Below are 22,721 nucleotides of genomic sequence, written 5' to 3'. Positions count from 1 at the left end.
TATAGTTTGAAGTCAGGTAGCATGATACCTCCAGCTTTGTTCTTTTTGCTTAAGATTGTCTTGGCTACACAGGGTCTTCTTTGATTCTACATGAAATTTAAAATAGTTTTTTTTCTAATTCTGTGAAGAATGTCAATGGTAGTTTGATGGGAATAGCATTGAATCTATAAATTACTTTCAGTAGTATGGCCATTTTCAAGATATTCATTCTTTCTATCCATGGAGATGGAATGTTTCTCCATTTGTTTGTTTCCTCTCTTATTTCCTTGAGAATTGGTTTGTAGTGCTCCTTGAAGAGGTCCTTCACATCTCTTGTTAGCTGTATTCCTAGGTATTTTATTCTCTTTGTAGCAATTGTGAATGGGAGTTCATTCATGATTTGGCTCTCTGCTTGCCTACTGTTGGTGTAAAGGAATACTTGTGATTTTTGCACATTGATTTTGTGTTCTGAGACTTTGCTGAAGTTGCTTCTCAGCGTAAGGAGGTTTTGGGCTGAGATGATGGGATTTTCTAAATATACAGTCATGTCATCTGCAAACAGAGACAATTTGACTTCCTCTCTTCCTGTCTGAATACACTTTATTTCTCTCTTTTGCCTGATTGCCCTGGCCAGAACGTCCAATACTATGTTGAATAGAAGTGGTGAAAGAAGGTATCCTTGTCTTGTGCCAGTTTTCAAAGGGAATGCTTTCAGCTTTTGTGCATTCAGTATTATATTGGCTGTGGGTTTGTCATAAATAGCTCTTGTGATTTTGAGAGATGTTCCATCAATACCTAGTTTATTGAGAGTTTTTAACATGAAGGGATGTTGAATTTTATCGAAGGCCTTTTCTGCATCTATTGAGGTAATCCTGTGGGCTTTGTCATTGGTTCTGGTTTATGTGATAGATTACATTTATTGATTTGCTTATGTTGAACCAGCCTTGCATCCCAGGGACAAAGCTGACTTGATCGTGGTGGATAAGTTTTTAATGTGCTGCTGTAATCAGTTTGCCAGTATTTTATTGAGGATTTTCACATTGATGTTCATCAGGGATATTGGCCTGAAATTTTCTTTTTTTGTTGGGTCTCTACCCGATTTTGATAACAGGATGATGCTGGCTTCATAAAATGAGTTAGAGGAAATTCCCTCTTTTTCAATTGTTTGGAATAGTTCCAGAGGAATAGTACCAGCTTCTCTTTGTATATCTGGAAGAATTCAGCTGTGAATTTGTCTGGTCCTGGGATTTTTTGGTTGTTAGGCTATTAATTACTGCCACAATTTCAGAGCTTGTTATTGGTCTGTTCAGGGATCCGACTTCTTCCTGGTTTAGTCTTGGTAAGGTGGATGCATCCAGGAATTTATCCAATTCTTCTAGATTGTCTAGTTTATTTGTGTGAAGGTGTTTACCGTATTCTGTAGTGGTAGTTTGTATTTCTGTGGGGTCAGTGGTGATATCCCTTTTATCATTTTTTATTGTGTCAGTTTGATTCTTCTTTCTCTTCTTCTTTATTAGCCTTGCTAGCAGTTTATCAATTTTGTTAATTTTTTCATAAAACCAGCTCCCGGATTCATTGATTTTTTTTGGAGGATTTTTCGTGTTTCTATCTCTCTCAATTCCTCTATGATGTTAGTTATTTCTTGTCTTCTGCTAGCTGTTGGATTAGTTTGCTCTCACCTCTCAAACTCTTTTAATTGTGAGGTTAGGGTGTCTATTTTAGATTTTTTCCACTTTCTCCTGTGGGCATTTAGTGCTATAAATTTCCCTCTTAACACTGTTTTAGCTGTGTCTTAGAGTTTCTGTTATGTTGTCTCTTTGTTCTCATTGGTTTCAAAGAACTTCTTAATTTCCATCCTAATTTCATTATTTATCCAGTAGTCATTCAGGATCAAGTTGTTCAATTTCCATGTAATTTTGCAGTTTTGAGTGAGTTTCTTAATCCTGAATTCTAACTTGATTGCACTGTGATCTGAGAGACTGTTTGTTATGACTTCAGTTGTTTTGTATTTGCTGAGGAGTGTTTTACTTCCAATTATGTGGTCAATTTTAGAATAAGTGCCATGTGGCACTGAGAAGAGTGTATATTCTGTTGATTTGGGGTAGAGAGTTCTGTAGCTGTCTACTAGGTCCACTTGACTCAGAACTGAGTTCAAGTCCTGAATATTCTTGTTAATTTTCTGTCTCGTTAATCTGCCTAATACTGACAGTGGGTTGTTAAAGTCTCCCACTATTATTGTGTGGGAGACTAAGTCTCTTTGTAGGTCTCTAAGAACTTGCTTTATGAATCTGGGTGCTCCTGCATTGGGTGCATATATATTTAGAATAATTAGTCCGTCTTGTTGAATTGTTCCCTTTACCATTATGTAATGCCCTTCTTTGTCTTTTTGAATCATTCTCTGGCTGCCCTTAACAGTTTTTCCTTCATTTCGACCTTGGAGAATCTGATGATCATGCTTCTTGGGGTTGATCTTATCATGGAGTATATGAATGGTGTTCTCTGTATTTCCTGAATTTGCATGTTGGCTTGTCTTGCTAGGTTGGGAAAATTCTCCCGGATAATATTCTGAAGTGTATTTTCCAGCTTGTTTCCATTCTCTTCATCTTCTCTGGTACTCCAATCAATTGTAGGTTTGGTCTTTTTATGAAATCCCATATTTCTTGGAGGCTTTGTTCATTCCTTTTCATTCTTTTTTCTCTATTCTTGTTTGCATGTCTTATTTCAGTAAGATGGCCTTCAAACTCTGATATCCTTTCTTCTGCTTGGCTGATTCGGCTGTTGATACTTGCGTACGCTTCACGAAGTTCTTGTGCTGTGTTTTTCAGCTCCATCAGGTCGTTTATGTTCCTCTCTAAACTGGTTATTCTAGTTATTAATTCCTCTAACTTTTTATCGAGGTTCTTAGCTTGTTTGCATTGGGTTAGAACATGCTCCTTTAACTCATTGTAGGTTTTTATTACCCATCTTCTATAGCCGACTTCTGCCACTTCATCCATTTGATCCTTCGTCCGTGTCTGTGCCCATATCCCTTGGCTGGCGGGAGGGGGCTCCTCTTCCCCGTGTGACTCTCAGGTGGGCCACCACACCACACTGCTCTTCCCTCTCTCTGTGGGTCACACCTGCCTTCTAGTCAATTTTGATGACAGAACCTGGATACCTTGGTTGCTGGTGAAGGATTCACTCACTTATTATGGTTTATTTTGATGGGAGCCCCAGCTTCTAGTAGGCCATCTTGGCCCCGCAGCCACCAGTAGCATTTCTATATGCCCCAGAATGTATTTTCAATGGAGTTTATTTTTTAAAAGTATTAGTAGGATTAGGGTTATCTCCTTGCATAACCTCCCAAGGTTTGAAAAACATTCATTTTCAGAGGTAAACACTGATATGTTTGTAAAAGTAAGTTAGATTACCTTAAAGTCAAAATGAGTTATGGTGGAATTTAGAAAGATGTAGGTTTGAATCTCAGCTCGGTCTCTTAGATTAATAACTTTGATTATACTAAAGTTATGAAACTAAAGAAAACTTTTGTTTCTTCATTTTAAAAATGGCCACAAGTTGCTGTGAGATGAAAAATTGTGTAAATGTATAGCTTGGCATGTAGTAGGGATTCAATAAATGGCACTTGTGTTATTATTATCTCTCAGTGAAATAAACAACTATCACATTGACAGCTCTCTACTTGACATTGTCTACCACAAGCCAAGAGGCAAATTCAATTTAGCTAAGCAATCCTTCCTGAAAACATTCATCATATGATGAATTAAACACTCTGATTTGAATGTATACTCTGCAAATCAGTCACATAAAGTCTATTTCCTAAGGGGAAAAATCAAAGTGTTCACATTTTTTTTTTTTTACTTGAGTATCAAGTACCATCAAATACTTTTTTCTCTTATTGATAAAAGAGTGTTCTACACATCAGAAATAGGATGAAATTTTATGTTACCGCAGCTGTGAACACAACTTTTTAAAAGTCTGTCCTCACTTTTTCATACCAAAATTATGCCTGATCTTCCACATATAGGCATAGGTCAATTCTCCAGAAACAATATGAATTATTGGAGGAAATTTTCAAATGCAGGCATAGAGTAAAATATAATGGGAGGTTCACCGATTATTTTAATTTAAATATTTGTTTTGTGAAACTAAAAGTTATCGAGAGAGCTTGAGTATTAAATATTAATAAAGAAAATACATTATTTAGAATTTTGAGTGAACTTGTGGTTGTAGGACTAAAAATGTTCTGTCAAATTGTTAATTTTTCACACACTTTCCTAGACTATAATATTCAAGAAAAATTGATGGGGGAAAAATGATGATTTCTCTGAATATCACTTTAAAACCTTAGGGAAAATTATGATTATTAATTATTTAGCTAAGATGGACTCGCTGAAGCTTATTTATGTTCATGTTTCTAAAAACCAATATATTTTTGAAGAAAGTACATTTTGAATTAGATTTGGCCTGCTGAGGATTGTTAAATCAAGATATATACAAACAAAGAAACAAGCAAAAAAACTAAGTTTAGAGTATGAGAAACACAAAATAGTATAAATAAACCTATTGCTGGGTAATTCAAGTCATTTTTCTTCCAGAGGAGCAACAGATCTCCAAAACATACAAAATTATCTAGAATTTGCTCTAACAAATAAAGCTAGAGAAAAAAGTCTTATCATTGTAAGTCATTTGCTTTACTCAATGAATGTAGAGATCTACAGTCAGCAAAGTTGTTAATGCAACATCTGAAATATTAACATTATATGCTGGTTAAAGGTTTTCCAAATTTAAAAGTTAGCAACAGATTCAGAAGCCATTCTTTTTGTGGAAGGGGGAAACATGGAATATTTTCTTACAGAAAAGCTACAGCTTATTTGTATAAGTTAAAGGACAAGGTTAAAATGTTAGATAAATATTAATTCCAGTTTTCTATATGCAGTGCACAGGTGCAACTTGAACAGCATATTATATGGTATAATCATTAAATTCATTCAACCAGACCTTAGAGAGTTAAAAACATATATTCGGAGGAACAGGACTCCTCGGTCCAAAGAATGAGAATGAAACAGTGCAGAATATTTGTGTATCAAGGTGATTCCAGTTTCCAACTGGGAAAACAGGACCGTTAACACCCACGTCCCTTGACAACTGTCCAATTATGTATATCACACTTGGCCTACTGTTTGCAGTAGAAGTAATCAATAAAGGATGTGGTTGAGTGAACATAGATTTTGGTTGAACCAATGCATGAAAACTTAATCATTTACTCAGAGAGAAGAAATCAAATAGAGCAGAGATGAAACAGCCACTAAGGGGTTTGTTGATTGTGCCACCAAGTTTGTGGGCCACAGATGAAAGTAATAAGGCAAATGGGATCAGTGACAGGAGAAAATGCAAAAAGCTATTCTTAATTTCATGAATTAATAGATATGTTTTGATGTATTTTTTTGGTCATTTTTAGGACATTTCACATCAAAGCCTGGATGTTCCATTTTAAAGAATATATGAAAATTACTAGGGCATGTCATTTCTCTCAAGCAAGAAAAAATTAATTTTCAGCTATAACAGAAAGGTAATTTTCATACTTGAAACTTTGTGCTGATTGATTTAAAGATCTCCATTGTGGAAAGTTTTCTAGGAAATAATTTAACTCGAGTTTGCAAGAAAATTTACAATTGGTATGGAATAAACCCAGAGATGGGTTAGTTGTGACCAATATGTATTAAACATATTTTTGTGAATTTTTTCTCTGTATTTTTTTAAATAATCTGAGTATTTTGGAAAGTTGAGACATTTCTGTAAATGAACTACTTCAGTAAATGAGGCAAAAAAAGAAATGCCATAAGGAAAATATAGGGATTTTCTCTCTCTGTATTTACTCAAACTGTCTGTATAATAATATTTACTTGTAATTTCTCAGCTCACTTTCTCTTTGTTTTATGGACCATAATTCTAGCTTTTATTGTAGTTTCACAAGGTGATTGTTAGTATTTTAGAACATCAACTCTTTTCTTCACTATTATTCCAAGCAGGGGAAGAACGACATTACAAATGCTTATTTTCTACTATGTTGCTTAAAGTCTTATGCAATTAATATTATTCAGATCAATGGCAAAAATAACAAAACTTGTTCACTTATTAACACCTTCCCCAATAACTCTAACACCAAGTCTGTATCTATTAATAATATCACCAGACAGGCAACTCTGTATTACCAAATCCTCAGTCTTGAGGGATTGTGGTGTGTTTTTCAATTGAGAGCTTAGTATAAATTCTTATAACCATTTTAGAAGCTTCCAGCCTTAGATCTTATTCACTGTTCATGCACGCTTAGTTGATGGCCTTAGACACACACTTATCCTAGACATGGCTATCCTCTTCCATTTCCTTTAAAGATATAAAATATGTTTATAGAGATAGGGCTACCATTAGTGAAACTTGTGCAATTGCATAGGTTAGGAAAAAGAGATTTAGAGGTGATGCTAAGCTTCATATGCAATTTGATTTATTTCTCAGCTGCCACCACCATAATTTCCTCTATTTGGGCTGTAGTCTGTATCTTGTGTGTTGCTACTAACCTGAGAAGGACAATTTAGGGCTATGAAAGGGCTGGTACATGTGTGTGTTTGTGTTTATGTGTGTGGGTATGTGCATGTGTGTTTGTGTGCACATGCATGTTTACTGAAGGATATCAAGTCTTTCAAGCAAAATGTTCTAAAAATGATACAGAATTTACATCAAAGCATTTATTCAATGAGTGGACTTGATTTAATAATGCTTTACGCTATTTAGGATGCTGTTGTCTATCTTATAGAATTTTAGGTTTCGAAACATCTGCCTGTTAGTAGATCACCCTTTTGAATTATTTTGCACAGATGTTGAAATAATATGTGGAGGCTTGCAGTCCCTGAGTGCTCCTCTATAACCAACGATGATGCTGCAAAATCACAGATTTGGATTGGAAAGCTGGTTGTGGCCTTGGGACACTTTTTCACTATGGCCTCAGAATAAGCATCCCCTGCACTGTCTTGTGCATTGTATAATATTACAAAATTAAGAATCCATGTCTACCATGAAATCACTGGTGGCTTTATTGTACTTTACTAGATGGGAATTCTTTTTATAATTTATTATTATTATTATTATTAATTATTATTATTATTATTTTTAAACAGAGATAGGTTCTCACTATGTGGCCTAGGCTGGGCTCGAACTCCTGCACTCAAGTGATCCTCCCACTTTGGCCTCCCAAAGTGCTGGGATTACAAGTGTGAGCCATTGTGCCTGGCCAGGAATTCTTATAAAAAGAATTAGTTTACTTGGCATAAAAGTAAAATGGGGATAAATCTTCTTGCTCCTTTAAATGTTTGCCCTAAGGCACATTGGCAGGCCACTGAGAGTGTTGGAACAGAATGGTCCCCAGTCCTACCCAAAACACATTCAGCTTCATGATACATCAAATATAGCTCTGTCCCGTCCCACTCCCAAGCTCCAAATAATAAATAGGCAAATTAAAACATCAGATTGCCTGTTAGTGCCAAAATTAACTAGATAATTGTTCAGCTCTTCACTTAGCTTTGACTGTATTGACCAGGAATTCAAATCCTGGAATGGAGGCTAAAATATTCCAGATAAGAAGCAAGGCTAAGAGGTGAGAATTATTTGAAGACAGCCTTATGTCTCTGGAAGTTTCAAAAATAATTATAAAGACCATCAATAACCAAAGGGACATTTCAATATTTGTCCTGTGACATAGTAAGTGCTTAGTAGATGTTTATCAATAAATTTTTCCCTTGAAGTTTTATCTCTTTATTAATTAATTTATTTATTTTTGAGATGAGGTCTTGCTATGTTGCTCAGGTTGGACTCAAACTCCTGGGCTCCACGGATCTTCCCGTCTCAGCCTCCCAAGTAATTGGGATTACAGGACCCCACCACCACACTCAGCTTATCTCTCTAGTTATGCTGGAACACAATGGAAATGTCATTTTGTAAAAATTATTTTATAAACAAGTTAGGGGACACATTTATATGCTACTACAAAGCAAAGCAAAGAATGCAGTCCTTTTCTGCTGATTTTTGAGCAGTGATAACAGCAGAGTGAAGCAAGTTCATAATCAAATGTACAATCAGCAGATCTGGTTTGTTCCAAATAGACATCAATTGAATTCTTATCAGTCTCTTCTTTGTATTCAACCATCTGCATCTTCTGGGTTGTTATTTAGAAGTAAAAGTTTTAAAAAATAGCTGAGTTGGTCTTCCACGGACTAGTTACCAATCTTTATTTAGAAGGGTCATAACATTCACAGGCTGCTTGCCTTACCCATGACTGGCTCTGTCTTTCTTGGGTAAACACCCATACTCTCCTTTTCCTTTTTTCTTTTTCTTTCTTTCTTTTTCTTTTCTTTTCTTTTTTTTTTTTTTTTTTTTTTTTTTTTGAGACAGAGTTTCACTCTTGATGCCTGGCTGGAGTGCAATCTCGGCTCACTGCAACCGCCACCTCCCAGGTTCAAGTGATTCTCCTGCCTCAGCCTCCCAAGTAGCTGGGATTACAGAAGCCCGCCTCCACGGCCAACTAATTTTTTTTTTTGTTTGTTATTTTTAGTAGAGAGGGGGTTTCACCACGTTGGCCAGGCTGATCTCAAACTCTTTACCTCAGGTGATCTGCTCGCCTCAGCCTCCCAAAGTGCTGGGATTATAGGCGTGAGCCATCATGCCTGGCCTCTCCTTCTAAATATGTCTGCTTTCCTAAACCATTTATCCAGTGATTACTGCATTTTATTTATTTTGTAGGATATCTTTAATTTCATTGGTACTGATATTTTAAACTATGATTGTTATATTAGTAATGGTACTTATATAATGAATCCAATTTTACTTCACTAGGTACTTTTTAATGTTTCAAATGTCTTTGAAATAACGGTTTTACTTTTAAAACACCTCCTTTTATGTGTTTACAACTGAAATATAAATGGGAAGAAATTAGAACTTAACATAATCTATATCTGTTACTATAGTTACTGCTACCAACATTACTATTATTAAAAAACTGTATCTTGGATATAAGATAACATAGTAAAAACCAAGGCCTTAACAGATAACTTCTCTTATTGTTATTATTTCTTAAGTCATAATGCTACTCTATAACAATCAAATGGAGTAAACAATGATTGCAAGACAATGACTGAAGGATGAATGGTATACCTTCCATAGAAAAGTAGGTATCAGAAGTTGTTCATATATCTAAAATTTTCTGTTTTAAATGAAACATTGGGAATATTGGTTTTAACTCCAGTTGTTTATCCAGATGTGCTCAAAGGAGAGATGTCTTAATGGAAAAGTATGACTGAAGCATAAATGGAAACTTTCCTCAAAGAAGAGATCTGGAAAGGTTACAGTGAGCCACAGCCACTGAAGCGTACTATATATTTCTGTGCTCTCTGCTTTCTTAACTTGTGAGATGTGACCCGATTTTTTTCTCTTTTATTCAAGGTCATCACTAAACTTACAGAAAACCAAAAAGAAAATACAACGAAGGAGGCATAGAAAAAGAAGAGTTTAGATACGTATTTTAAAATACCAAAATGGTTTAAAATAACTTACGATGAAAGGGTCACTTAAGAAGGGCACTGCTTAAAATTTAAGCAGGCAGTAATGGAAAGCGACAGACCTCAAACAATTTAAGCCTTTCACAGTTGAGTGAATTCACAGTGACAGCAAGACGAGGATGTGCTAACTTACCTCTGCAGGACCTTGGCTATGGCTTCATAGGCTCTCCCCAGGCTGAGATCATCATCCAGTTCTGTGGAGATTTTACAGTAAGTGTCAAGGACCTATCAGGAAGAGAAATACATATTGAACATATAGCACAGCCAGATACACTGATGTTTCATTTCATAAGAGAAAAACTTAAAATTAATACTTGTTTTTTAATGTCTATAAAAAATTTTATTGATTAAAAATTCATGTTGGTTTGGTTTATTTTTATCTGTAGTATAACTTATTTTGTGGCAATCTCTTTAAACCATGACAGTGAGGCCTTACTTTTGGATAAAATAATTCTTTTCTTGCACAATTCCCCAAATCTTCCAATTTATATAACTTAGGCATGAATAAATAATTGAATGGTTTGTACAGTATTTTAAAATATGGGACTATTATCTAAGGTAATATAAGGCAGATTATAATATTCTACTATGATAGCTTAAATATCACTTTTCTTTCTATAAATAGCTATTTGAAAAACATGAATTTAGGTGCCAGGCAATTTCTAAATCTATCATTTTATTAGATGCATAGCTCACAGTTTGTGCATGTATACAGTTTACACTAAAAATATTTCTTACAAATGTATTTCACTACCAACAATCTCTTCAATAATCAAAAGATTACAGCTGCCACAGCCAAACATGTGATCTTAATTTAATTTAACACTGACATCATCTGTATGGTATAATTTTCCCTTTTCCTTTTTTCCCTCTTTCAATGGCCGGAAGGAGAAAAATACATAAAATAGAATCCCCATTCTTCCTTTTTCCTTCATTATTACATGACCCAACCTATTACACACATGAGGACACAGGAAATCTCCAAAGACCTCTATGGAAATCCTTTTTGCACATTTTCTAAGAAAGAATTAGCAAAAGTCATTTGACGGCATTTGGAAAACAGAGTCAGTGTGAGGGACGACATAAAAACAACTCATCTGTTACTGCCTGAATCAGGCAGCCTAGAAGGTTTAAGTCTGAGCGGCAGGGTTGATATTTTCTTTGCTTTCTTCGTGTCAATATTTGGGAAATAATTTCAATGAGGCTATTGCGACACTTCATAAAATTTGAGTTTCATGTGGTTTGCAAGTGACTGCTTGACATAATGCTGTTGTTAAAACTTATGGCTATATATTGACCCAGGGTTTTATTTCCTGCTAAAACCACAAAGTTCAAAATTTGGGGGTTTTTTTTTTGTACTTTAAAAACATATCTATTTTTAATAAATAATAACATATCTATCACCTCACCAAATTACCATTTGTTAATGTGGTAAGAATGTTAACAATGTATTCTTTTAGCAATTTTGAAATATACATTATTATGACCTTTGATTTTCATTTTCAAGTCTCCTAACAACCCTGTGTAAACCTGAGAATATTCTTTTCACCCTTTCTTACACAACAAATAGCACTTAGATCTAATCTGATATGAATTGACATAGACCTTTCTGAGTTAAAGGGCAGTGCCTCTGAATTTTGTGAATTTATAAGATATCTTTTGGAATCCAAATATCAAAATATTTAGGAAGAGACTTTCTGGTGTCTTTTTCAGGTCCATATAATTTATATGACATTCTAGAAGTTTAAAGTAAAGATGGAATATAATTATATTTTCTGCCAAAATAGTTCATTTGTTTTTTTCAGCAAATACTGTTATTGTGTCTCAGGCACTATGTTAGACCATAGGATCTTAAGTAGATGCGAATATGCCTGTAACCCTCAAGGCATTTATAGTTCAGTGCTCCAGACTTTGGACTGATACAACCATGTGAATTAACAATGACTGAAGACAGGTTTTTCCAGGGCTAAAACTGTGCTTATACTGCACCACTCTCTCATGGCCCTGATCTCCATGGGCTCTGAAGCACATGGCAACAATCAGAGGTGCCCAATTTTATCTGTGAGGTGTGATTCTTCAACCCATGGATAGAAGGGTAGATTCCCAAGAAAACAGAGGTAGATACTTCAATGTTGATGGGTCCTATCCCACACCACTGTGCAATAATTCCTGGGAGCAGAGGGGCAAAAAACAGCTTTGGCCTTGCACTTGATTCCATAGTAGCTTCCCCATGGAGACAGATGTGGCCTGCTGAAATGAACACTAACCTTAGAATAAGAACACTTGGATTCATGTGCTAGCCTTCCATACCCAGCACATTTGGACCAGGAAATCTCTTTAAGTTTAATTTCCTCATAGTAAAAAAGAAAGTCTACCTCTGAGAATGGTTGTGACACTGTGAGATAATATAAAGTGCTATGTAGATATCAGGATAAGAATTCTTTGGGAACCTGTTAATTAGCCACCAGTGAACAGCTCCTGGTAGGAGTATCTCTCTTCAAAGTAAAGACAACTGATCTTTTTTGTGGTTTCAGAGAGTGGAGAGAGTGTGGGTATTTCCTTAAACAATTTACAGAAAAACAGGAAATATATAGGCAGTAGGACAAGTATAGTTCATTATTGACCAAGTAGGGAAAATGTCAATCACATGAAATTCACATGAGGGTCTTGCAAAGGAACTGCTCTAAATCAAAGACACACCCTCTGCTCCTCCAGAACATGAGCTGCAGTGGGAGAGAGGAGTGCATACAGGTGGAGTCATAAAAAGATTACTAGACAAAACACAGTGGATTGGCAAATTGTGTAGTTCAAACTAAAAAGCATTAAAATGAGTGGAAAAATAATATGATACTACAAATTCTGTAGAAGATACAGATGTTTTAATTTACAAGAAAGATTCAACCCTATTAAAAAGTGGGCAAAGGAGGCGAACAGACACTTGAAAAGATGACACGCATGTGGCCAAAAAGCATACAGATAAAAGCTCAATATCAGTGATCATTAGAGAAATGCAAATCAAAACCACAATGAGATACCATCTATCATCAGTCAGGACAGCTATTATCAAATTCAAAAAACAACATATGCTGGCAAAGGTTGTGGAGAAAAGAAAACGCTTATACACTGTTGGTGGGAATGTAAATTAGTTCAACCACAGTGGAAAACAGTGTGGCCATTCCTCAAAGGGCTAAAAGCAGAACTACCATTCAACCCAGCAATCCCATTACTGGGTATATACCCAGAGGAATATGAAACATTCTACCATAAAGACACACACGTGCAAATGTTCATTGCAGCACTATTCACAATAGCCAAAACATGGAATCAACCTAAATGCACATCAATGCACACTGGATAAAGAAAATGTGGTACATATACACCATAGAATACTACGCAGCCATAAGAAAGAATGAGATCATGTCCCTTGCAGCAACATGGATGAAGCTTGAGGCCATTATCCTTAGTAAACTAACATAGAAACAGGAAACCAAATACTGCATATTCTCACTTATAAGTGGGAGCTAAATGATGAGAACCCATGGACACAAAGAGGGGAACAACAGACACTGGGGCCCTGCTTGAGAATGGATGGTGGGAGGAGGAGGAATACCAGAAAAGATAACTGTTGCATACTAGGCTTAGTACCTGGGTGATGAAATAATCTGTAAAATAAACCCCTGTGACACAAGTCTACCTATATAACAATCCTGCACAGGTACTGCTGAACTTAAAATAGAAGTTTTTTAAAAAGATACAGATGTTTTATACGGATTTATAGTAGGCAACTTTATCTGCTTAAAGCAGGTAAGGTATAATCTACAAATTAATAAATATTGATCAACTTGAATCACTAGACAAAGAATGGAACGATTTTTACAAAGAATACTTCAAGTATTATAAGAAAATACAGTGTGGCAATCTGAGGGGTGCACTGCACTTGATTGACTATCCCTGTGGCAGACAATATGTTGGAAACAGAGCCAGGATCAAGATGGTTAAAATCTAGCATTGCAAATCAGAGATAGGCAAAAATAAAGGATCCCCAGGTACAAATATTTTGATGAATTGAAAATATATACAATATAAAAAATATAAATAAATTAGCTCAAGGGAACTAATTTAACCTTTGTCAAAAGACAGAGGAGAACATTAATTTAGTGTGCTACTATGTAAGTTTCAATGGACACCAAACGACATGATACCAAAGTTACCAAAGTTGGCAAAGCCAGTTCATACACCTCATAAGAATTGAGTGCTACATGGCCACTCTATCCAATTGCTCCAATAATTTTGGTGAGTAATGAAAATGAAGCTTTGAAAACAATTTCTGTGACTTCAAAGAAAACAGACCATCTTCTTACCAAAATGAAATAGATGTACTTGGTAAAAACATTTTCAAATAAAATCCAAAGTTCTTACAATAAAATAATTGCTATTGGTCACCTAGAAACAAAACTAGTAGGATACTCACCAGAAAAAAATGAGAGTGTACAAAAGAACAATGCTGGGGATATGCTACAGATTCTTTGAAGAAGTGTTGTTGTAAAATGAAATTTAAGGATTATTAATTTATTTTTACTGCAATAGTCTCAGGGAATATCAGATTTAAGTCAAATATTGTCAATTGTCAAAAAAAAGTAGAATGTCTATCTGTCTTAGAGAAAGTAGAAAAATATCCTTGCTCTCTCAGAAGATAGGAATTTAAAATTTAAAAGAATAAATTTTGTGCTTGAGCTTTGGCACCTTTATGGAGACACATAGGAAGACATTATTAGGTCTAATAATTTTGAGCACCCAGTTGTCTTTTTTCCTTTCTATACTTAGGACCACCAGTTAGGAGAATACCTTGGACAGACAAAAATGAACCACAGCTGACTCTTGAATGACACAGGTTTGAACTGCATGAGTCTACGTAATGTGAATTTTTTTCAACCAAATGTAGATAAAAAATACAGGATTTGACGGATTGGGAACCTGCCTGTAGGTATTTGGTATTCATCCTCCTTTCTGACTTCCTCTGTTTTCCTATTTCTCACCCCACTGCAATTTCTCTCTTATATAGCTTTATTTTAGAAACCATTAAAACATAAAATTCCACCAATCTTGGCCCTTATGTTTGCTTTAACAACTGAAACTTTAAACCACTATGAGAACTATCACTTCAGGCCTACCTTTTCCAAATTAGATGGAACTGTCTCCTGACCCCTCTGCCCAGCCAGCCTTTATAGGAAAACACTGTTCCAGTTAATTTGTTTTGAAAAAGTTTAAAGACCTAGGGTGCGCCCAAGATGGCCGAATAGGAACAGCTCCAGCCTCCAGCTCTCAGCATGAGCGACTTAGAATACGGGTGATTTCTGCATTCTCAACCAAGGTACAGGGTTCATCTCACTGGGTCATGTGGTGCCGGACAGTTGGCGCTGGTCCTCGGGTGCAGCCCGACCAGCGAGAGCTGAAGCAGGGCGAGACATCACCTCACCTGGGAAGTGCAAGGGGGAAGGGAATTCCTTTTCCTAGCCAAAGGAAATTGAGACACACAACACCTGGAAAATCGGGTAACTCCCACCCTAATACTGCACTTTACCAAGGGTCTTAGCAAACGGCACACCAGGAGATTATAGCCCACACTTGGCCCAGAGGGTCCCACACCCATGGAGCTTCCTTCATTGCTAACACAGCAGTCTGAGATCTAACTGCAAGGAGGCAGTGAGGCTGGGGGAGGGGCGTCCACGATTGCTGAGGCTTAAGTAGGTAAACAAAGTCGCCTGGAAGCTTGAATTGGGTGGAGCCCACCACAGCTCAAGGAGGCCAGCCCACCTCTGTAGACTCCTCCTCTGGGGACAGGGCATAGCTAAACAGAAAGCAGCAGAAACCTCGGCAGAGGTAAATGCCCCTGTCTGACAGCTTTGAAGAGAGCAGTGGATCTCCCAACACGGAAGTTGAGATCTGAGAATGGACAGACTGCCTGCTCAAGTGGGTCCCTGACCCCTGAGTAGCCTAACTGGGAGACATCCCCCACTAGGCGCAGACCCACACCTCACACCTCACATGGTGGGGTATACCCCTGAGACGAAGCTTCCAGAGTGAGAATCAGACAGCAACACTCGCTGTTCAGCAATATTCTATCTTCTGCAGCCTCCACTGCTGATACCCAGGCAAACAGCATCTGGAGTGGACATCAAGCAAACTCCAACAGACCTACAGCTGAGGGTCCTGACTGTTAGAAGGAAAACTAACAAACAGAAAGGACACCCACACCAAAACTCCATCAGTACGTCACCATCACCAAAGACCAAAGGCAGATAAAACCACAAAGATGGGGAAAAAGCAGGGCAGAAAATCTGGAAATTCAAAAAATCAGAGCGCATCTCCCCCTCCAAAGGAACGCAGCTCATTGCCAGCAACGGAACAAAGCTGGACAGAGAATGATTTTGACGAGATGAGAGAAGAAGGCTTTAGTCGATTGAACTTCTCAGAGCTAAAGGAGGAACTACGTAACCAGTGCAAAGAAACTAAAAACCTTGAAAAAAGATTTGACGAATGGCTAACTAGAATAACCAATGTAGAGAAGTCCTTAAAAGAACTGATAGAGATGAAAACCATAACACAAGAAATACGTGACAAATGCACAAGCTTCAGTAACCAACTCAATCAACTGGAAGAAAGAGTATAAGTGATTGAAGATCAAACAAATGAAATGAAGCGAGAAGAGAAGTGTAGAGAAAAAAAGAGTAAAAAAAAATGAACAAAGCCTCCAAGAAATATGGGATTATGTGAAAACACCAAATCTACGTCTGATTGGAGTGCCTGAAAGTGACGGGGAAAATGGAACCAAGTTGGAAAACACTCTTCAGGATATCATCCAGGAGAACTTCCCCAACCTAGTAAAGCAGGCCAACATTCAAATTCAGGAAATACAGAGAATGTCACAAAGATTCTCCCTGAGAAGAGCAATTCCAAGACACATAATTGTCATATTTACCAAAGTTGAAATGAAGGAAAAAACGTTAAGGGCAGCCAGAGAGAAAGCTCGGGTTACACAAAAAGGGAAGCCCATCAGACTAACAGCAGATCTCTCGGCAGAAACTCTACAAGCCAGAAGAGAGTGGGGGCCAATATTCAACATCCTTAAAGAAAAGAATTTTCAACCCTGAATTTCATATCCAGCCAAACTAAGTTTCATAAGTGAAGGAGAAATAAAATCCTTTACAGACAAGCAAATGCTGTGAGATTTTGTTACCACGAGGCCTGCCCTACAAGAGGTCCTGAAGGAAGAACTAAACATGGAAAGGAACAACTGGTACCAGCCATTGCAAAAACATGTCAAAATGTAAAGTCCATCAATGCTAGGAAGAATCTGCATCAACTAGAGAGCAAAATAACCAGCTAATATCATAATGACAGGATCAAGTTCACACATAACAATAATTAACCATTTAAATGTAAATGGACAAAATGGTCCAATTAAAAGACACAGACTGGCAAATTGGATAAAGAGTCAAGACCCATCAGTGTGCTGTATTCAGGAGACCCATCTCACAAGCAGAGACACACATAGGCTCAAAATAAACGGATGGAGGAAGATCTACCAAGCAAATGGAAAACAAAAAAAAAAGCAGGGGTTGCAATCCTAGTCTCTGATAAAACAGACTTTAAACCATCAAAGATCAAAAGAGACAAAGAAGGCCATTACATAATGGTAAAGGGATCAATTCATCAGGAAGAGGTAACTATCCTAAATATATACGCACCCAATACAGGAGCACCCAGATTCCTAAAGCAAGTCCTTAGAGAATTACAAAGAGACTTAGACTCCCATACAATAATAATGGGAGACTTTAACACCCCACTGTCAACATTAGACAGATCAATGAGACAGAAAGTTAACAAGGATATCCAGGAATTAAACTCAACTCTGCACCAAGTGAACCTAATAGACATCTACAGAACTCCCCACCCCAAATCAACAGAATATACATTCTTCTCAGCACCACATCGCACTTATTCCAAAATTGACCACATAGTTGGAAGAAAAGCACTCCTCAGCAAATGTAAAAGAACAGAAATTATAACAAACTATCTCTCAGACCACAGTGCAATCAAACTAGAACGCAGGACTAAGAAACTCAATCAAAACCACTCAACTACATGGAAACTGAACAACCTGCTCCTGAATAACCACTGGGTACATAACAAAATGAAGGCAGAAAAAAAGATGTTCTTTGAAACCAGTAAGAACAAAGATACAACATACCGGAATATCTGGGACACATTTAAAGCAGAGTGTAGAGGGAAATTTATAGCACTAAATGCCCACAAGAGAAAGCAGGAAAGATCTAAAATTGACACCCTAACATCACAATTAAAAGAACTAGAGAAGCAAAAGCAAATTGAAAAGCTAGCAGAAGGCAAGAAATAACTAAGATCAGAGCAGAACTGAAGGAGATAGAGACACAAAAAACCCCCCAAAAAATCAATGAATCCAGGAGCTGGTTTTTTGAAAAGATCAGCAAAATTGATAGACCGCTAGCAAGACTAATAAAGAAGAAAAGAGAGAAGAATCAAATAGACGCAATAAAAAATGATAAAAGGGATATCACCACCGAACCCACAGAAATACAAACTACCATCAGAGAATACTATAAACACCTCTATGCAAATAAACTAGAAAATCTAGAAGAAATGGATAATTTCCTGGACACTTACACTCTCCCAAGACTAAACCAGGAAGAAGTTGAATCCCTGAATAGACCAATAGCAGGCTCTGAAATTGAGGCAATAATTAATAGCCTACCAACCAAAAAAAGTCCAGGACCAGATGGATTCACAGCTGAATTCTACCAGAGGTACAAGGAGGAGCTGGTACCATTCCTTCTGAAACTATTCCAATCAATAGAAAAAGAGAGAATCCTCCCTAACTCATTTTACGAGGTCAACATCATCTTGATAACAAAGCCTGGCAGAGATACAACAAAAAAAGAGAATTTTAGACCAATATCCCTGATGAACATCGATACAAAAATCCTCAATACAATACTGGCAACCCGAATCCAGCAGCACATGAAAAAGCTTATCCACCATGATCAAGTGGGCTTCATCCCTGGGATGTAAGGCTGGCTCAACATATGCAAATCAGTAAATGTAATCCAGCATATAAACAGAACCAAAGACAAAACCACATGATTATCTCAATAGATGCAGAAAAGCCCTTTGACAAAATTCAACAGCCTTTCATGCTAAAAAGTCTCAAAAAATTCGGTATTGATGGAATGTATCTCAAAATAATAAGAGCTATTTATGACAAACCCACAGCCAACATCATACTGAATGGGAAAACCTGGAAGAATTCCCTTTGAAAACTGGCACAACACAGGGATGCCCTCTCTCACCACTCCTATTCAACATAGTGTTGGAAGTTCTGGCTAGGGCAATCAGGCAAGAGAAAGAAACTAAGGGTATTCAGTTAGGAAAAGAAGAAGTCAAATTGTCCCTGTTTGCAGATGACATGACTTTATATTTAGAAAACCCCATTGTCTCAGCCCAAAATCTCCTTAAGCTTATAAGCAACTTCAGCAAACTCTCAGGATACAAAATTAATGTGCAAAAATCACAAGCATTCTTATACACCAGTAACAGACAAACAGACATCCAAATCATGAATGAACTCCCAATCACAATAGCTTCAAAGAGAATAAAATACCTAGGAATCCAACTTACAAGGGATGTAAAGGACCTCTTCAAGGAGAACTACAAACCACTGCTCAGTGAAATAAAAGAGGACACAAACAAATGGAAGAACATACCATGCTCATGGATAGGAAGAATCAATATCGTGAAAATGGCCATACTGCCCAAGGTAATTTATAGATTCAATGCCATTCCCATTAAGCTACCAATGACTTTCTTCACAGAATTGGGAAAAAATGCTTTAAAGTTCATATGGAACCAAAAAAGAGCCCGCATTGCCAAGACAATCCTAAGCCAAAAGAACAAAGCTGGAGGCATCACGTTACCTGATTTCAAACTATACTACAAGGCTACAGTAACTAAACAGCATGGTACTGTTACCAAAACAGAGATATAGACCAATGGAACAGAACAGAGCCCTCAGTAATAATATCACACATCTACAACCATCTGATCTTTGACAAACCTGACAAAAACAATAAATGGGGAAAGGATTCCCTATTCAATAAACGGTGCTGGGAAAACTGGCTAGCCATAAGTAGAAAGCTGAAACTGGATCCTTCCTTAAACCTTATACAAAAATTAGTTCAAGACGGATTAGAGACTTAAATGTTAGACCTAAAACCATAAAAACCCTAGAAGAAAACCTAGGCAATACCATTCAGGACATAGGCATGGGCAAGGACTTCATGTCTAAAACACTAAAAGCAATGGCAACAAAAGCCAAAATTGACAAATGGGATCTAATTAAACTAAAGAGCTTCTGCACAGCAAAACAAACTACCATCAGAGTGAACAGGCAACCTACAGAATGGGAGAAAATTTTTGCAATCTACTCATCTGATAAAGGGCTAACCAGAACCTACAAAGAAATTTACAAGAAAAAAACAAACAAACCCATCAAAAAGTGGGCAAAGGATATGAACAGACACTTCTCAAAAGAAGGCATTTACGCAGCCAACAGACACATGAAAAAATGCTCATCATCACTAGCCATCAGAGAAATGCAAATCAAAACCACAATGAGATACCACCTCACACCAGTTGGAACGGCAATCATTAAAAAGTCAGGAAACAACAAGTGCTGGAGAGGATGTGGAGAAATAGGAACACTTTTACACTGTTGGTGGGACTGCAAACTAGTTCAACCATTGTGGAAGACAGTGTGGCGATTCCTCAAGGATCTAGAACTAGAAATACCATTTGACCCAGCTATCCCATTACTGGGTATATACTCAAAGGATTATAAATCATGCTGCTATAAAGACACATGCACACGTATGTTTATTGTAGCACTATTCACAATAGCAAAGACTTGGAATCAACCTAAATATCCATCTGTGACAGACTGGATTAAGAAAATGTGGCACATATACACCATGGAATACTATGTAGCCATAAAAAAGGATGAGTTTGTGTCCTTTGTAGGGACATGGATGCAGCTGGAAACCATCATTCTCAGCAAACTATCGCAAGAACAGAAAACCAAATACTGTATGTTCTCACTCATGGGTGGAAATTGAACAATGAGATCACTTGGACACAGGAAGAGCAACATCACACACTGGGTCCTATTGTGAGGAGGGGGGAGGGATAGCATTAGGAGATATACCTAATGTAAATGACGAGTTAATGGGTGCAGCACACCAACATGGCACATGTATACATATGTAACAAACCTGCACGTTTTGCACATGTACCCTAGAACTTAAAGTATATAAAAAAAAAGTTTAAAGATCATTGTAGAGTCACATAGAGTTGTAGGAAATAATACAGAGTTATCCACATACCCTTCGCTCCGTTTTTCCCAGTGATGACTTTTTTCATAATTATAATACAATATTACAATCAGGGAATTGACACTGATATATACCCACTGACCTTATAAGTACTGTGTGCTAACCAAATAAGTGCTAGTGTTTGATAGTGCAGTGGAGAAATTATAGATAATAATGATATATTTCAAAATAGCTAGGAAATTGTAGTTAATAATCATTTATTATATACTTAAAAATAGCTAAAAAAAATTCTAATATTCCCAACAGTAAGAAAAGATAATTGTTTGAGGTGATCTATATCTCAATTACCTTGATTTGAGCATTATACATTTTATACAGGCATCAAAATATCACAGGTAACCCCCAAATATGTATAGCTATTATATATCAATAAAAAAATTTACGTTTCACCAGCCTTATTCAGATTTCACTAGTTTTACATGAACTCGTGTGTGTGTGTATGTGTGTGTGTATAAGTTTTACGCTATTTCATCACATGAATATATTCATGTAGCCACCACTGCAATCAAGATACAGAAAAATTCCATTGTACAATGATGCCTCATGATACTCTTTCAGAGAAATTCATTTTTTGTTTGCTCCTTAAAAAAGAAAAAAGAAAATGATAAAGGAAAATCTCTTTTTTTCTCTCTCTCTTTTCCTTGGGTAAAAGTTCTTCCTTGGGAAAAATTCTGCAATAATTTGGCATCTCTTCTGTACCTCTTTTGTCATCTCCTTTAACTTGAGCACTTGTATTTCCCTGGCAATTTCCTCAGCTAAGTGAGAGAAAAACAGGAGTTGACTAAATTTATTCATACTTATACTTAGGTGTGAATGACCCAAACATCATTAACTCTAGGAGAGGAAGGAAGTTGCGGTTTTAAAAAGAAAATGTTTGTTAGCCCCGCATCATTTCTTCTAAACTACATTTTACGCAGTTTAATAAAGTGCAGTAAGATAATTCAGACAGTGTGTGGCAGGAAAATTTGGGGGCAAAGGTTATAAAATAAAAAGCCAGCTGCCTTGTCTTTAAATCTAACCTTTGATATGATCTCTTAATCTTTTAAGTGGGTACTGGTTTTTAACTTTTCTTTTTTTTTTTTTTTTTTTTTGTCTGCTGTACCTTTGTGTTGTCTAGAAGCTCCACAGCTTTTTCTCAATGTCCCTTATCACAGAAGTGTGGAATAGATGAAAAAAGGAAGAGGGAAATGCACAGCAGCAGATATGATCCCTGTAAAGGGAACTGCAGCTATTTCCATTCCACCTTGTTATCACTTTCTTCATAATGCCCAACCTTCAGAACCAATGTATTATGCAAAGAACTCTTCCAGTATATTCCATTAGATGTGGCTGCTAGATTTAAAATTATATTTCTGCTCTTAAAGATCTTACTATGTAAGGAAATAAGACTTACAGACATTGAAAGTATATAGTGCTGGAAGTCTGTATAAAGGACTAAAAATTTAGTCCAAAAACATTAATCCATTACACAAATACTGAGTGTCTTTTATGGGCAAAGCCTTGTTCTAGGTGCTAGGGATACAGCAGCCAATAATGCAAAATCCCTGGCCCATTGCAGCCTACATTGTATTTGGGCAATGGGAAGACTATTTGTAATGAATGAATGAAATAAATAAATAAATAAATAAATAAATAAATAAATAAATAAATAAAT

General features: G+C 36.7%; 1 protein-coding gene across 1 annotated transcript in view; it reads right to left on the bottom strand.

Moving 5' to 3' along the window:
- The window catches only part of TTC29 (tetratricopeptide repeat domain 29), a 264,021-nt gene that overhangs the window by 143,279 nt on the left and 98,021 nt on the right, over positions 1-22,721 (bottom strand). Inside the window, 1 exon segment of the mRNA XM_023226242.1 lies at positions 9,718-9,809. Coding sequence (XP_023082010.1) covers positions 9,718-9,809 — 92 coding nt within the window.

This window comes from Piliocolobus tephrosceles, chromosome 3 (genome assembly GCF_002776525.5).
Source record: "Piliocolobus tephrosceles isolate RC106 chromosome 3, ASM277652v3, whole genome shotgun sequence".
NCBI lineage: Eukaryota > Metazoa > Chordata > Mammalia > Primates > Cercopithecidae > Piliocolobus > Piliocolobus tephrosceles.
This window is presented reverse-complemented; position numbering and strand designations above follow the sequence as displayed.